The sequence below is a fragment of the Ciona robusta genome, chromosome 5 (genome assembly GCF_009617815.1).
Source record: "Ciona robusta chromosome 5, ASM961781v2".
In the NCBI taxonomy this organism is placed as follows: domain Eukaryota; kingdom Metazoa; phylum Chordata; class Ascidiacea; order Phlebobranchia; family Cionidae; genus Ciona; species Ciona robusta.
The window spans coordinates 3,954,387-3,970,690 of record NC_143239.1 but is presented as its reverse complement, the minus strand read 5'-3'; the positions used below and the strand labels follow the sequence as shown (position 1 = coordinate 3,970,690).

Here is a 16,304-nt window from a genome sequence, read left to right as displayed (position 1 = left end):
ATGTGTTTCAATATAACATATAAACAGTATAAACATATTTATGTAATATTTAATGTAATATAAATTCTAAAACGCAGGTAAATTTAAGATTATAGATTTATTAAACAAGATTATTTACAAATCTGCATTAAAAGTTGTGGCTAGTGGAAATGGAAACACAAAACTATAAAAAGAAAAAAGATAAAAGAAGACCTACTTCAAACTTCTGGTTTTAAAGTCAGTAAAGAAGCAAAATTAACAATTCAATTTTGTTGCGAGCCAAACCAACAGCCCATAACAAATTAAACACGGTGGCGAATTGTAAAGTAGTAAGGTAAACTGTTTTAAATGTGGCTATTTGCATTAATATTTTGACGATATAGTAGGGCGGGGTTGATGGGGCGTCTTTCTACTTTATTTTATCGTCCCATTTAGTAGTAATCTAAAAAGAACATTTAGAGAATTTAGTTTTGTTTAAAACAGGATTAAGGTATATTTAAATACAAAGTGCTAAAGGTGTCCCATCTTACCCCACAGAACTATATGTAGCCGATATGTCAGTTAGTACACAGTTAGCCTATAATATATCTACTGCTCTTTTAGTTATCTGTGGAACACCAATTTGGACTTTTTCCAAGTTCACATATTATTACAAATTAGTTTTCTTGCATTTCTGTGTTTTCAAGTATGTTTCTATGTCTTGCTTCTTATTTTGAAAATACTTTATTATAGAAGAACGTGGTATCAGGTATACGGTGTTCTTGTCGTATGTTCCTGTGGTTACAATACCCACCACTTCGCCTTCACCGCTCAAAGCTGGAGATCCAGAGTATCCGGGCTAAGTTACAAAATGTCATTCACATGGGGATTTTGTGTATATGTGAGGTATGAGATATATACCGTTAGCTTAATCCTATATTTCCTGATCGTCTTATTTAACAATTAACAACGCACTTTCAGAGTCGCGGGGCTATATATAGTTATATATAGTTTTGTGGGGTAAGGTGGGACATCTTTAGCATAAAACATCTAAATATCTTGATTGTGTTTTAAACAAATAATTTATAATTCTTTGAATGTTTTTAGTTTACTACCAAATGTGACGAGAAAATAGAATGAAAGCTGTCCCATTTTTCCCGACCCTACTATATATGGTCAAAATTATAGTTTAATTACTTCAAGTACACCAGAGCATTCAGTCAATGATTTTCCTTTGACAATTCTCTCCGTCCAACTCATATTGCCCGTCACTACTCTGTTCGGCAGATCATCTGCGCTGGTGCCAACAAAGTAAACTGTTTCACCCCTCTTTATGCTTGCGCAAAACGGTAACGGACAACAGTCAGTACCCCCCTGAAAATATTAAAAAGTAAGGAAAACAGATATAACATTTTACTTAAAAACTCGGTCTTAATGATATACTTAAAAACTCGGTCTTAATGATAAAATGTTATTATTTGTTTTTTCTCGGATTAATGCATTTTGTTTATGTATGGCTGGTAATTTGGATATTCCACTAGTGACCACTGGGTTGGAGCAATTTCCGTTAAGGGTCTTGCCTAAGGACAAATACGCCGTGGTAGCAATGACGAGCTTTGAACCCATTACCTCTGGGGGTTATAGGCAGGCGCACTAATCAATTGTGCTACAGCGCCGGACCAAGTAGACTGTTAGTACACTCTGGTTAAACTATGAAAACACTCACTTGCCGGTTTATGGCCATATATAATGTACATTTAGAACAAACAAACGATTTTTACTAAAATAAGTTACTTTGGATGGAGTTTTTATCCAAATTGTAGCAATATCAAGGTCTGTACACCCGATCACTTTATCTGCATTGAATTTGGAGGAACTTATCGTCCATTTAATCTGTAAATTCAGTTTTAATCGTTCAAACAATGTGTAGCTAATAAAACGAATATAGCAGGGTGGGTAAGATGTTACTTGTTTTTATTTTATTGCATCGTGTCCCGTTTGGTAGTTAACAAAGAACATTCAAATAGTTTTAACCGTATATATACCATCTAAAAGACCGATTTATTTGTTAAAATCATCTTGCGGAAATATGGGATATTAAGGTATCCAGCATCGTACCGCACAGTACTATAATAATAACTTACCTGCGCCTGCGCAACCCCCTATAACACATGGTTAGCCGTCATGATGCAAATCATATCTGGTGGAAAGTCTAACATGGTCTCCAAAACTTTGTCGTTTGGATCGATTACAAAACCAGTTCCGACTCCGGCATCAGCAGTCCTGGTTTAAAGGACATGCTATAACTATAGAACGTGTAGAGGTGCTGTTTAGGTAGAACCTTAGCTCTTTTCTTCTATTGTTTCTGCGTTACTAAAGTACTGTTGGGTAAGCTACCGTTAGCACCAAAATCCTGATCGTATTTTTAACATATAGTGGCAGAGCTTTGGTTATAGTTCCGTAAATATACTTTGTTTACTGCCAAATGTGCCGGGAATACAGAAAGAACTTGTACGCCACATCACACCACATTATATTATTTTAAAGACATACATTTGTTTTTACCGAATTCCTGGTTAAGTATACATACTTATCGTGGACAACGACCACGGATTGGCAGCATGCAGTATCTAGATTTAGTGACGTTTGAGTACTTTGGTCCGCCATCACTTCTATGATTGCTGAAATATATGAATGAATTAATCAATGAAATATATAGTTGGGTGGGGGAAGATGGGACACCTTTAGCACATAATATTCAAATATCCTAATCGTGTTTGAAACAATTTACAACGGTCTATGAAAGTCGTGAGAATATGGTTTTATAATTCTTTAAATTTTCTTTGTTCACAACCAAATGGGACGAGAAAATAGAAAGAAGAGGTGTCCCATCTTCCCCCACCCCACTATATACCAAAAGCACCTGTTTACTAAACGGTCAACTTTATTATTTGAGTTTTACCAACTAAAATGTCACCTTTTTTCAACTGTTGAGGATTTTGAGCGTCTAGCTTCTGGGATATTTTCTTTAATGTGCTGGTGACATCTTCAAACTTTTCCATGACATCTTGTTGAAAGTGTTTCTGGTTGTCTTCAAGCTTATCCAGTCTTTGCATCACATTTTGCACTTTTGTAGTCAGTGAAACAACTTTACTATCTGTAGCATCGCACAAGTTAACCAGCACCTTGCTGTCACCGTCGGAAGCATTGGTATTTTTACACTTCTGTACTTCAAAGATATTTGATGCAATTTTAATTTTCGGTTCCGTAGTAATTTTATCATCAGTACATATGAGGTGATTTTTTTCGATATCTGTCAAGTAAATATAAATACACTGTTTGATGAACTTTTCTATACGAACATAATCACTTAATTTGTTATATACTACCACTGTGGGGCAAGATGAGCGCTATATACCGTTTATAGCCCCTAAATCCTAGAGATCGTGTTTTAAACAACCAACAAAGCTCCTTAGAGTCGCGGAGCTATGGTTATACGATTCTGTAAATATTCTTTGTTTACCACCATACGGGACGATAAAAGAAAATGAAAAAGATCCATATTACACTACGCTAGTATATCGTTATAGATATATTAAAAAAACTTACCTGAAATGCCAGCCATGCTGGTGTGGCCACAAATAAATTAACATAAATTACTAAATTTCTAAAATAATCAGCTTCACACTAATTAGTTGTTTTTCACGGCAATATCTAACAGAGAATGATGTATTACGTCCATTCAATCTCTTCGTAAACTGACACTGTATGTAAATGGAATATCGAAACGTGTGGGCGGAAAAAAGCAATGTTAATATTTGTTGGACCATGACGCTCGGTGGACTTGTTCAACGGTCTGTTAACATTAAATAGAGTCGGGAGCCAGAGTATTATGTTCGACAAGGAGATAAAAGTGGCTTAAAAGTCTTTTTCTTCGCTATCAACAATGCGACACACAAGTAACAACAGAAAGAATACGGTCGTCTGAGTGTTTCTCGTTTCTAACAATATTTAGTTTGTTTCAGACTCTATATTCAAACATATATAAACATATACGGTTTCTGGTTTATTTACCGATGCTTTATTTTACCCTCTGCTGTATCTTTCCGTAACCAAAGTATGCTTATTTGGTAATTGATAGATCGAGTAGGAGATTTTACACACCCTAAAATAAATGCGTCACTTGAGTAAACCAACAGATATGTCAACAGACAAAGATAAAAACGGTCATGGCCCAATCTGTTCCTATATAAAACCCACATGACACCAGAGTTCGTATACAAATGTTTATATACCGACTTTGACTGACACCGGTAATCAAACATTTCGCAAACTTCCTATTTCTTTGCGTTGTTATAAAGTGTTGTTATACTCATACAGCCGCTTTGGCGTTGCATGACCTTACAGGTTGTATAAGAATCTAGATCTAGCATCAAGGATGACCACAGCAATCCCGCAAAATTTAATCGAGCTGTAAACTTTCAATCACTCGACGTGCCCATAATTCACACAACCTTGTGACGTCACAGATACGTAGTTTTTCAACCAATCAGTGCGCAGCAATGTCTACGCGTTGCACGAAGCTTACGTCGCGTTGATTAGTGTTTTGCCAGCGAAATTTTAGTCGCTCTTCGCTTTGGGTTATCGGCTTGTTTACTACTTTGGGAGTATGAAACTATTACGTTTATTCAGGTAGTTAAACGTATTTTTAGGAGTTTTTTATACGGTAATACTATTGAACCAAGTTTTCTAAAATATACGGCGATAGTTTTAATCTACGTACGCCATTTTTTTAAGTGGATACTTAAGATAATAAATGGTAATTGCTAAACTCAGTTAATATAAACGTTGTAAAACAGCCTAGCTTAACATCATAATATATTGTCGAAATTATCATGATACTTTTTACATTTAAGAAATTTCTGGACCTTTCCGGACCAAATCCAAATTTCCACCATTGCCTTCCATGGCTTGATTCTAACCACGGGAGAAAGCGAGAAATAGATTTGCCGCCATTTTCTTTGGGAGTCTCTCGATTCCAGTCTCAATCCCTAACTAGCCATGCCTGGTCTGTCCTCCTACCTAACTCCACTGCGTCCTTATGGCTCTCCTGGTCCATGGTTGCCACTGGCTGTGGTTTCCCGCACATTGTACCGGATCCTACACGACTTAACATCTGTTTTTTACCAAGGCATTTTCCCAAACTAATCATAATCTGTTCAAGAGAAATGTATTTGGTAAGGTAAACTTGATTTTTTCAATGTAAAAATTAGTTTTTTTTCCGTATTAGAATAAGTAACTCATAGAATTAAAGAAATTGGTATAACCTACAACCAAACTAACTTAACATTAACTGTACTTTTCTTTATGATTTTGACATTTGATTTTCATTTAAAGTCCAATAAGAAAAGTATGGCAGGTAGTCGTGTATTTATCGGACGTTTAAGCAACCGTGCCACTGAATCCGATGTGGAGAGATTCTTCAAAGGGTTCGGTCGAATTCGGGAAGTCAAGCTGAAGACTGGATATGGTTTCGTCGAGTTTGAAGAAAACCGTGACGCAGAGGATGCTGTGTACGAGATGAACAACCAGTCTCTGTGTGGAGAGCGTGTCACTGTGGAGCACGCAAAAGGTACTCCAAGAAGAGGAGGAGATTTCCGAGGAGGTGGATCATATGGTCGTGGTGGAGGCGGCGGAGGAGGGAATTATCGGGGATACGATAATAACTACGGAGGAAGAAACGGGGGAGGTTTTAGAGGAGGAAGGGATGATCGTTTTGGAGGCGGGAGAGGTTCTGGGAGATTTGGTCCTCCCTCTCGCACCAAGTACCGGGTGATTGTGGAGAATTTATCTTCAAGAGTGAGCTGGCAGGATTTGAAAGATTATCTTCGTCAAGCTGGGGATGTTTCCTTTGCTGAAGCTCATCAGTCCGTACAAAACGAAGGAATTGTTGATTTTGCAACTTACGATGACATGAAGGCTGCGATTGAGAAACTGGACGACACAGAGCTTAGTGGCAGGAAGATCAGATTGATCGAGGATAAACCTGCATCCAGGAGCAGAAGTCGGAGCAGGAGTCGAAGCAGAAGCAGATCCAGGAGTCCCAGAAGATCTCGTTCCCGATCCCCATACGCAGGCCGATACAACCGTCGCAGTCGTTCAGATTCAAGGTCACCTTCCCGATCACCCAATAATAATTGAACATGACAAATAAAAGAAAAGTTGTGACTCAGTATGCAACTGCCTATTTTACAAAATGGCATTGCTACTTTTTACATCGTGTATTGGTTGTAAAGTAAATTTTGACAAATTATTCCTGCCATAAACATCCAATGTTTTAGTTTTGAGATCCATATCTTAATCAGACACATTTTCCTGCGTCTCCAAATGTTAAAAAAAACTGTTGAATGATTTACAAATATGTATGTGCTTTTGTTTTGACATGTATTTTCTTTGGTTTTACAATTTCAAATTCTTATGTTGGCGATAGTTGATAACTGCTTATGCGGATGTAAAATCTTATTTTATTAAGGTGTTATCGTATACATACAACTTTAGTTCTCAGTGTGCATTGCATTGACAATAAAAATATTTCAAACTAGAAACTTCTCACATGTGTAAATATAAACGTACCAGCTAAGTTAACTGTAACCAGTAATTGATGTTTGGTTTAAATTGTAGAGAATCACAAAACGACTTTTAGTTTTGAGTTGAAATTTATTTTGAGTTGAAAATGAGTCGGTTAATGCAAGTTTGTCGAAGTTTTGTTACATCACAAAGGGTTCCTAACAAGGTCAGTTGACTATGTTATTACTTGTATTAAATTTAGGACCAGAACTATAAATTATTCAGATAACAAGCAATGAAATAATTAAAGTACGTTCACAATTAATAATGCTGTCTTGGTTAACTTAGATTCTGTAAATCAAGTCTAGACTATAAGAAATAAAACATTGCATTTTTTATGATATAATTTAAATTCAGTTAATAATACTCTCATGGAGACATTTTTGAAATAGTGGCATAAATTTTGTTGTGATTTATTTGACTTTTTAACTGTTTTTGTAGCCATGGGTTCAATGGAAAACTTACAGTTCAGCCTCTGCCTCAGTGTTAAAAGACGATAAGGTAAATATATTTTGAAAATTACAAGTAAAATCAGTAAATCACCTTCTAAATCTAAAGTAATACAATTTATGTTAAGTTTTGACCAACGCATTTTTTACTGACAGTCTATCATGCAAAATGACTTTTTCTCTTCCAGACATTTGATAAAATACTGATCGCAAACAGAGGGGAAATTGCCTGTCGGGTGAGTAGAAAAAGAAAAACTTTGGCTAGTTCGTTAATTTTTATTATTAGTTCAATCAGACATAAAGAGGCTTCTTTCTTGAACTAAATGTAAATAGGTTTTAAGCGTGTTTTATCGATTATCTGTTGTGTTTTATATTTTTTATTCCTTAATAGCGCAATCTTAAAGCGAGAAGTCAAAGTTGTTATTATTAAGACGATTTGTTTTCTTAAGGTGATGCGAACATGCAAAGACATGGGCATAAAAACTGTTGCAATACATAGCGAAGCAGACGCCAACTCTGTCCATACTTTAATGGCAGATGAAGCAGTGTGTGTTGGCCCTGCACCTTCAGCACAAAGTTACTTAAATATGCCGGTTATTCTCGATGCTATTAAAGCCACTGGAGCACAAGCAGTAAGCAGCATAGATTTTTACAAACTGAAGTAAAGAGATTTTGCATGCTGCTGTTACACTAAATGAATAAATGTAACTTCTAACTTGTAAGAATGGGTCATAATTCTATACTTTCATTTTGTATTTACTACCCCCAAACAGATAGAAATAGTATCAATTACATTAAAAAAATTAGGAGTTAAAGGTAAGTAGAAAATGTTGTATATTAAATAAATAAATGTAACTTCTAACTTGTAAGAATGGGTCATAATTCTATACTTTCATTTTGTATTTACTACCCCCAAACAGATAGAAATAGTATCAATTACATTAAAAAAATTAGGAGTTAAAGGTAAGTAGAAAATGTTGTATATTAAACTTTTATATAATAATGAATTGAATCAATGTCTTAAATTATTTCAGGTTCATCCTGGTTATGGATTTTTATCAGAAAACAAGGAATTCGCAAAGACTTTGGTAAGTAGATAATAATAAATGAAAAAAAATACAAATTTAACAATTTTCATAAACTGTAAGCACGTACACTAATGCCCACAGGCAAATCTGGTTTACAAAATCTTGAACCCTGACACACACTAGATATTTTCATATTTATTGTGTATAAACATGAAAATGATTTTTTCTGTTGCTATTTTACAGAACTCGGTGACAGTTCTCCAACTTTTTCTAGTCACGTACTGTTAATATTACGTATAGAGACTTCGTATCACTAAAACTGTACAATGCAGGGAAAAATTTAAAATTTTATTTTTATGTACTGTTAAACTGTAAATAAGGTAACTGCATCACGGCACTGTCACCCCAGAGCCAGATGTAACTAAAAAAATAAAAAAAAACTTTTATGATTTAGCTGGTAATCTAATTTCAACATTAATTTTTTGATCCACAGGCAGCAAATAACGTTGCATTCATCGGCCCTGATACTTTCGCCATCGATGCCATGGGTGATAAAATTAAGTCAAAACTTATCGCTAAAGAAGCGGGTGTAAACACAATACCTGGGTATGATGGGGTAGTGGAAAATGTGGAGGATGCCGTCAAAATTGCAGAGGAAATTGGTAATTAATTAATCCAATATCTGTGTTTAATAAGTCGGGTAAAAAAGCTCAAAGAGCTGAATGCTACCACACTGGTAGTGTGTCTATTCTTGGACAAAGCATTGCTCTAACTCAGTAGACCCTAATGAGTTATAATATAGAAAGAAAGAAAAGAAACAAATATTTACAAAATTTATTTAAGTGACAACTAAAATTAGGAACAAGCTGTATGAAATGTGACCCCTGTTTAATAATTACTGTCACACTGAAAAGTTACGTTTATTTGTTTTAACAACATCAACTTCCAAGATTTTTTTTTCAAATTCGATGACTTTTTTTCAAATATAACAACAATATTCCAAATTTGACAAAAATTTTTCAAAATTTGACGACAATATTCCAATTTGACAACATTTTAAGATTTGACGACAATATTCCAATTTTGACAACATTTTAAAATCTGACGACAATATTCCAAATTTGACAACATTTATTTCAAATTTGACAGCATAACTAAAATTCTTTCTCAACCCAGGGTATCCTGTGATGATCAAAGCATCAGCTGGAGGAGGAGGAAAAGGGATGAGGATCGCTTGGAACGAGAAAGAGACTCGTGAGGGTTTCCGTTTTTCGTCACAAGAGGCAGCAGCGAGCTTCGGAGACGATCGATTGTTGATTGAAAAGTTTATCGACACGCCAAGACATATTGAAATGCAGGTTTGTGAGTTGTGTAATGATGGGTTAAAACATTGTCCTTCCTTTATGTTTAATAGTTTGGTTAAAAGTCAAGGTACTCGTTTTTGAATGAATGTAACTTACTTTATCCTTACGTTGCCAGAAAACGACAGTTGTTATAAAACGGATGTTCATACACCCAAACCACCTTGCTACAGCAAGTTTTTTTTGTGCAATGCAATTGGTAAAATGCATTAGGTATCCAATGTGATGTGCTTTTAAACACAGTTACTTATTATAAAGTCTACCACTAAGACAACAGGTCTATTGAATTTTTGCACATGAATATCAATAAAAAGGCCACTGTTTTCGGCTTTAAAAGTGTCCAATTTTCCAAATCTTTAATATATAGGTTAATAGGTAATATATATATACCCCTTTTGCCCTATATATACCTTTTTAGTTAAAAATCATAAAAAAAACTACAATATGTGGAATATATATTTCTTTTTTTAGTTAAACAAATGTCAAAAAATCTACATTGCTTTACTAGGTGCTTGCTGATGGTTATGGCAACACCTTGTGGCTGAATGAACGAGAATGTTCAATACAAAGAAGAAACCAGAAAGTTGTTGAAGAAGCTCCTTCAATTTATTTAGACCCAACCACAAGGGAAGCTATGGGGAAACAAGCTGTAGCATTGGCTGAAGCTGTGCAATATAAAAGTGCAGGTACATTTATATACATAGATATATTAATATGTATCATAATATATGTATGCTTCTGCTACCAGGCATAATGTAAATAATCTTGAAGTGGCTTATCTTGTTTAAGGACTTTAAGAAGTCTTGCCGAATGGTAGACAAAATGTCAGAAATATGCTTTGTTTTATACCAAATGAGCCACTAAATGATTATTTGTATTAATATATATGTTTGTTTAAGCTACTGATAGACAAACGTATATTAATTGAAACTGAAAGTGTAAGTGTTGATGCTAGATATTTGGTTTCTGTTTTATTTTTAAAATAAATATTAACATTGTATGTTTACTAAATCTCTTTTTCATATATATAATATGGTTTATGGTTAAGATACTACACAATGGCACACCAGTGAACCTAAATTAAGGCCTTATTTATCAAATTACCTTGACACTTAGAGCTGTGAGACAATAAAAAACGACTGTACAGCTATAATAGATTCATCTTTATGTATTATTATTTATTTTGATTCTCGAACATTTTCCAGGCACCGTTGAGTTTCTTGTTGATTCAAAGAAAAATTTTTACTTTCTTGAAATGAACACGAGGTTGCAAGTTGAACATCCTGTTACTGAATATATCACTGGTGGGTGTGGGTGCTGTATTAACCTGTAAAAGGGTCATCAGTGATGGTTATTGGGATTACTTTAGTATGTGTGTTGTTTCCAATGGTCCTTTATAGGTTGTCTAAATTCTCCGCCATATACGAAAAATAAAACGAAAATAAAAAAAACAAACAAAAAGTATTTACCCACAAAGTTACATATGTGGTAAATCAAAAGTGGGCACAAAGTGTATGAAACAGAACAACCTTGTTAAAAAAAACTGTGATTGCCTTCGATAGGACACATTTTTATTCTATTTTCTTGTCCCATTTGGTAGTAAACAAAGAAAATTTACAAAATTACATATCTGTAGACCTGTGGCTCTAAAAGAGCTTTCAGTTGTTCAAAACACGATCAGGAAATTTTAATTTCAGGTTCTAACAGTATCCTATCTAATCCTACAGTAATATAACCTATACATAATCATAAAATAATCTTATAAATTCTACAGGTGTTGACTTAGTTAGTGAGATGATCAAAGTAGCTGCAGGTCACCCACTCTCATTGACACAAGATCAAATAGGAATAAATGGATGGGCAATGGAGTGCAGAGTCTATGCGGAGGTATTTAATTTCTTGCAACATTTTTTATTTATATAGTAGGGTGGGAAAAGAGGGGACACCTATAACATAATATCCAAATATCCTGATCGTGTTTTGGGCAGTTAAAACGGTCTATGGAAGTTGTGAGAATAAGGTTTTATAATTCTGCGAATGTTCTTTGTTTAATACCAAATGAGGCGAGCAAATAAAATGAAAACGTGTCCCATCTTTCCCAACATTACTGGTACATACATTAATAAAAACAATGCTCAATTATTTCTATTTTACCGAATAGAAATAATTTTCTTTGAATAGAAAATAACTGGATTCCAATGATACCACGGCCCTGCAAGAACGTATCATTGTATATGCAATTTTATGCACATAAATAAGCATTCATACACATACTTATAATCCTATACTCAAACTCCACATGACAAAATACAGTATCAACATACAACATTCTAACTAAACAATTCTATCCCTTTTTTCCAAAGCATTACTTCTTTTTTTTATCAATTAAGCATGTTTTACAACTGTTGTTTTACCGTTACTACCCATTTTTTAAACTCTCTTGTTCTTCGTTATGGTGAACGAAGAAACAAAATAAATTTCATTCATTCAAACCACCAGGACCCTTATAAATCATTCGGACTTCCTTCTATTGGGAAGTTAACACGATACGTTGAACCCACTCACTTAGATAATGTCAGAGTGGACAGTGGAATTACTGAAGGAAGCGATATCAGTATTTACTATGACCCTATGATTTCAAAGGTAAAACTATTTTTTATAGTTATATTTGTCATATTTAAAACTGAAAGCTATTTTTATGTTTAAAAACATGTAAAATTGGGAGGTATTTTCTATTTTGGTAGTTGTACTGCCTATTGGCCCCTGCAAGTTTTAGTATACTATTCTTGATTGGTGAGGTCCCATTGTGAGGCATGACTGGAGGCCCAGGGTCAGAGTTGACCCATCGTCCCACCCTAACACCCACAGATCTAGTATCCAATTTGAAAAAAATATTCTTTCTTGTAATGTAGAACACATGTAACCTAGTCAGTAGTCAGCTTTAACAGTAAGAATTTATTTAAAGCTACAAATTACAAAACAAATTATAATAGGAAAAATGAAATATATATATATAACTGTTTTTAACAATTTAGACAACTGTAAGATATTAATGTATAAAACACGACTTTTTTTCCAGTATTATTTTAATAAACATAACAGCATGTAAGATGTACTTATGTCAAAAATATATGCAAGCCCTTATATTTACAGCTTGTCAGTTATGGTAAAGACCGTAGTGAAGCGATCCACAAAATGAAGACAGCGCTCGATAATTACGTGATACGAGGTGTCAAACATAATGTTCCACTTTGTCATGAAGTCTTAAGCAACCCTATGTTTATTGAAGGTAAAAAAATATATCTATCCAAGATTTTTCACTGATTTATGCGATTAATAATACTGAATTTGCAGTATTTTTGCATTACCAGTTTCTTTAAATGTTAATTTTTTATATATGGCTTTAAAATGTTCTAGAAGTAATGTGTTTAAAATTCGATTCATATTTTAAACTTATTTTCCAGCTTTGCATTGGTTATATAACAAATACTTAATCAATACAGACAGTTTTTGTTTAGCTTATGATAATTATTATAAGCTAAAATTATATCGTCAGCAATGTAACAGAGTGGTTAGCTCGCTTGGTTTGTGACTGGAGGGTATTTTCTTGTACAAGATACTTAATTTAAGCAATTATATAAACAGATTGGTCACTAATGGGTTGTCCAAACTGACAACAATACAGAAAAAATATAATCACTCACAAAGTTACATACTTGGTAATGATAACTCATAAGCAGGCACAAAGTGTATAAAATAGGACACACATGTTATATAATCTGAATTTGCTCTGACATGTTAGTACATTTAAGAAAAAATCATTGATTCATGCTTAATGCAGGCAACATCAGCACCAATTTTCTAATGGAAGTTTATCCAGATGGCTTTCATGGCAAAATACTTAACGCAAACGAACACAATGAACTGTGTGCTATCGCCTGTGCATTCTATGCAAAACAACAGCATGGAAACAGGCAATTTATTAATCAGACAAGGTGAGAAATGGCAGTGTATGAATTAAACCTTCTACGCACAGTTTTAACTGCTTTTACATCATTTCTAAAACATGTTTATATTTTCTTGGTTTTATAATTCAACTCTTTACTGACTAGTGCTTATAATTTTTTACCTATTTATTAAACAAGTCTAATTATTTTTGGGTATGTGATAATGAATGTAGTTTTGCCCAACTGTTTTTAGGTTTTCCCTGTTGCAATTTTTTTTTCAGTACACATAAACAAGTTAACAACACATTTAATTACTTGCTTAAACTTAAAATAAAAGTAATAAGCGTAAAATAAAAGTAAAAAATTTTAATATTAAAATCTTAATTTTTGAATTTTGATGAAAAAAGTGAAAAGTTTTGACATTCAGTTATATATTCTTACTTTATAAAACATAGAATGCCAAAACTTGCTGATGATGTAAATAAATGGAAAGTTGAAGTTCAACTTGGGGAGGAAAAATCTTCTGCTGTTGTTGAGAAAACCACAGATAGTTATACGGTAAGTTAACAGTGAATTACATTTTTCGGTTTGAATATTGTGGTTGAGAAAATTCTGGGGTGGGCCTGCCTACCTTGCCACCCCAGGTCTGGCGCCAGTGAGTTTGTGATAACTGATAAGCAATTGACTGGTATGTTGTAAAAGTAATATAGACTACTTAATATATTTTAATTTGTCGTACAGGTATATAAGTTGTATGATGATAAAAGCTTTTTTTAAACTAGAAATAGTATGATTATAATGATGGTATGCCAAAAAAGGTAATAATATATACATATTTATTTTATATAGTTGTATTTGGCAATAATACATGTTTACTACCCCAATTTTAAGATTGTTTGAAACTATTTTACCAATAACATTGATATAAATTATTGATGTGGAATAAATGCATCAGTCTTAGTTTTATGCAACATGCACATTAAGTCGAAAATTCAAAGTCTTTCATGTAAGCTGTAATGGTTTAGCAAATGCTTTCCAGTAGAATATAAACTTTTTGTGTCAACAAAACTTCAATTGTTAAAATTTTATGACCTAATAAATACTAGAGCAATATGTACCCGTGTTCATTCTTGTTTAGTGCTGAAAATTGGATCAAAATAGAGTTTATACCATTATAGGCTTAAACTGAACATTTTATAATTTTATAATACCATATATTTTATAATACCATATATTATTATAGCTTGAACATAAAAAAACTCTAAATTAAAGTCAATAACATTATATGTTAACATAAATATTCAAAACTCCAACTTGCATGCATCATAATCTGAATCCTATCACAAACAAACTATTTATGCGGTTTTATTTACACATAACTGTGTCATAGATACATGTCAAATTATACACATTTCCTGTAACAGGTAACCATGGGCAACAATACAGTGAACATTTCATCGGACTGGAGTTTAACGAACCCTACGCAACATATTTCCGTCAATGGTGGAAACAAGTTTACTGTGCAGTGTTTGCAAGCTAGCCCTACTGGCCAGTTTCAAGTCCAATATCACGGAACTCTGGTAAATACAATATTGATATTTATCGTATATTATCTGTCATAGTTCATATAAAAAATCATATTTTAAATGTAAATGTATGATTGCGTTTTGTTTCAAATTTTAAAATAGCTACTTCAGTTTTGTACTTTTACCTTCTACAGCTTTTTTAAACACTAAGCATAGGTTAATAGCAAAGATTTTGCAATCCAGTTTCCAAAACTACATTCACACAAGTTTTGTAAGCATGCAGTAAAATGAACACACAATAACTGTCTAAAGGGCTTCTCTAAACCCAGGTAGCATTAAACTGTAAACAGATTAGTAAAGCTTTTCAACGTTTTCTTAACAACTGTTAAACCATTTAAAATGAAAATTCCTTTAACCGATTTCTGTCCTCAGTTTAATCTTCAAGTTCTAGACAACACTGTGGCAAGTCTGAAAAAGTTCATGCCTGTTAAAATCCCGGAAGATTTGTCTTCAGTTATTAAAGCTCCAATGCCAGGTAATTTAAATACACTTTTTGTCACACTTGTTTAAACTGGAAAAAATGCACAGAAAAAAAACGATATGCACACATCAAAATAATGTTTCTTTTTGTGAACCTGCACAAAATCGCACACAAATTAGTATATTTACACTTTTTAAAACACTGTTTCTTTTGAAGGCACCGTTTTTTCAATTGCTTGTTCTGTTGGAGATATAGTGACAGTAGGTCAGGAGGTTTGCATTGTAGAAGCTATGAAGATGCAGAACAGTTTAACCGCAACCAGGGATGGAAAAATAAAAGCAATTCACTGCAATGCTGGTGACAGTATCGCAGAAGATGATCTTTTGATTGAATTAGAGTGATTTTTTGCTTCCTTATTTATTGCACTTTTCTAAATTATGGTCTGGTATGTGCTGTACATCAGGGTTAAATAAGCAGTGGTGTTAATTTTTTTAAAATTCTTTGGGTTACAACAATAAAATAGGTAAACATAGCAATACAAAGTTGTTGAAATCAAGACAATAGAAAGTTGTTTTTTTAGTTGGAAAATCTATGGGTTGCTGCAACCCTTTGCAAAAATCTCAGCATAAGCTTACATGCCTTTTCTATACAAATCGATGCCACTCTTTTAAGTATCGGTAAATGAAATATTGTTACGTACAAGTGTATTACTTAACAGACAGGGAGCCCCCTTGCCTATACCTATCTCATGATCTGAAGTTGTATTTAAATGTTTGCATTCCTCATATACACAATGTGTCAAGTTTAATTTAATCAAACCGCAATGTTTTCCTTTTGTTCCTGGTGCCTCGTCGCGCAAGTGTCATTTTTCCTAGGTAATAAATCGTATGGGATATTTGAAATAGTTTTGATTGCAGTTATTTTTTG

General features: G+C 33.6%; 2 protein-coding genes and 1 pseudogene across 3 annotated transcripts; 2 read left to right on the top strand and 1 right to left on the bottom strand.

Annotated features, from left to right (window-relative positions):
- Positions 1-78: 78 nt before the first annotated feature.
- On the bottom strand, positions 79-3,777 carry LOC149735747 (uncharacterized). The gene is made up of 7 exons (XM_089877966.1): positions 3,568-3,777; positions 2,936-3,271; positions 2,549-2,639; positions 2,103-2,241; positions 1,753-1,851; positions 1,156-1,332; positions 79-817 (listed from the first exon to the last, which is right to left on the bottom strand). The coding sequence occupies exons 1-4, from the start codon at positions 3,581-3,583 to the stop codon at positions 2,121-2,123; spliced, it is 564 nt and encodes a 187-aa protein (XP_089734092.1). The 5' UTR covers positions 3,584-3,777; the 3' UTR covers positions 79-817; positions 1,156-1,332; positions 1,753-1,851; positions 2,103-2,120.
- Positions 3,778-4,496: 719 nt separating this feature from the next.
- On the top strand, positions 4,497-6,563 carry LOC149735746 (serine/arginine-rich splicing factor 4 pseudogene; annotated as a pseudogene). The gene is made up of 2 exons (XR_016385025.1): positions 4,497-4,650; positions 4,875-6,563. The product of XR_016385025.1 is annotated as a serine/arginine-rich splicing factor 4 pseudogene (transcript).
- Positions 6,564-6,612: 49 nt separating this feature from the next.
- LOC149735745 (propionyl-CoA carboxylase alpha chain, mitochondrial-like) lies at positions 6,613-16,279 on the top strand. Its single transcript, XM_089877916.1, has 17 exons — positions 6,613-6,751; positions 7,027-7,086; positions 7,223-7,270; positions 7,484-7,666; positions 8,069-8,122; positions 8,556-8,724; positions 9,239-9,420; positions 9,932-10,109; positions 10,629-10,727; positions 11,198-11,310; positions 11,923-12,066; positions 12,577-12,712; positions 13,265-13,418; positions 13,826-13,928; positions 14,795-14,950; positions 15,329-15,431; positions 15,594-16,279. Exons 1-17 carry the CDS (start codon positions 6,692-6,694, stop codon positions 15,776-15,778), a joined length of 2,127 nt encoding a protein of 708 aa, XP_089734042.1. The 5' UTR covers positions 6,613-6,691; the 3' UTR covers positions 15,779-16,279.
- The last annotated feature ends 25 nt before the right edge of the window (positions 16,280-16,304 follow it).

Excerpts from the sequence above, each read along its gene's own strand:
- LOC149735747 (XM_089877966.1), bottom strand. Across the intron at positions 2,640-2,935 it reads TCCTCAACAGTTGAAAAAAG|CAATCATAGAAGTGATGGCG; the intron begins GTGACATTTTAG and ends CATATATTTCAG. Across the intron at positions 2,242-2,548 it reads GTGGTCGTTGTCCACGATAA|GACTGCTGATGCCGGAGTCG; the intron begins GTATGTATACTT and ends CCTTTAAACCAG.
- LOC149735745 (XM_089877916.1), top strand. The coding sequence starts at position 6,692 with ATGAGTCGGTTAATGCAAGTTTGTCGAAGTTTTGTTACATCACAAAGG. Across the intron at positions 6,752-7,026 it reads CACAAAGGGTTCCTAACAAG|CCATGGGTTCAATGGAAAAC; the intron begins GTCAGTTGACTA and ends CTGTTTTTGTAG. Across the intron at positions 7,667-8,068 it reads AAGCCACTGGAGCACAAGCA|GTTCATCCTGGTTATGGATT; the intron begins GTAAGCAGCATA and ends AAATTATTTCAG.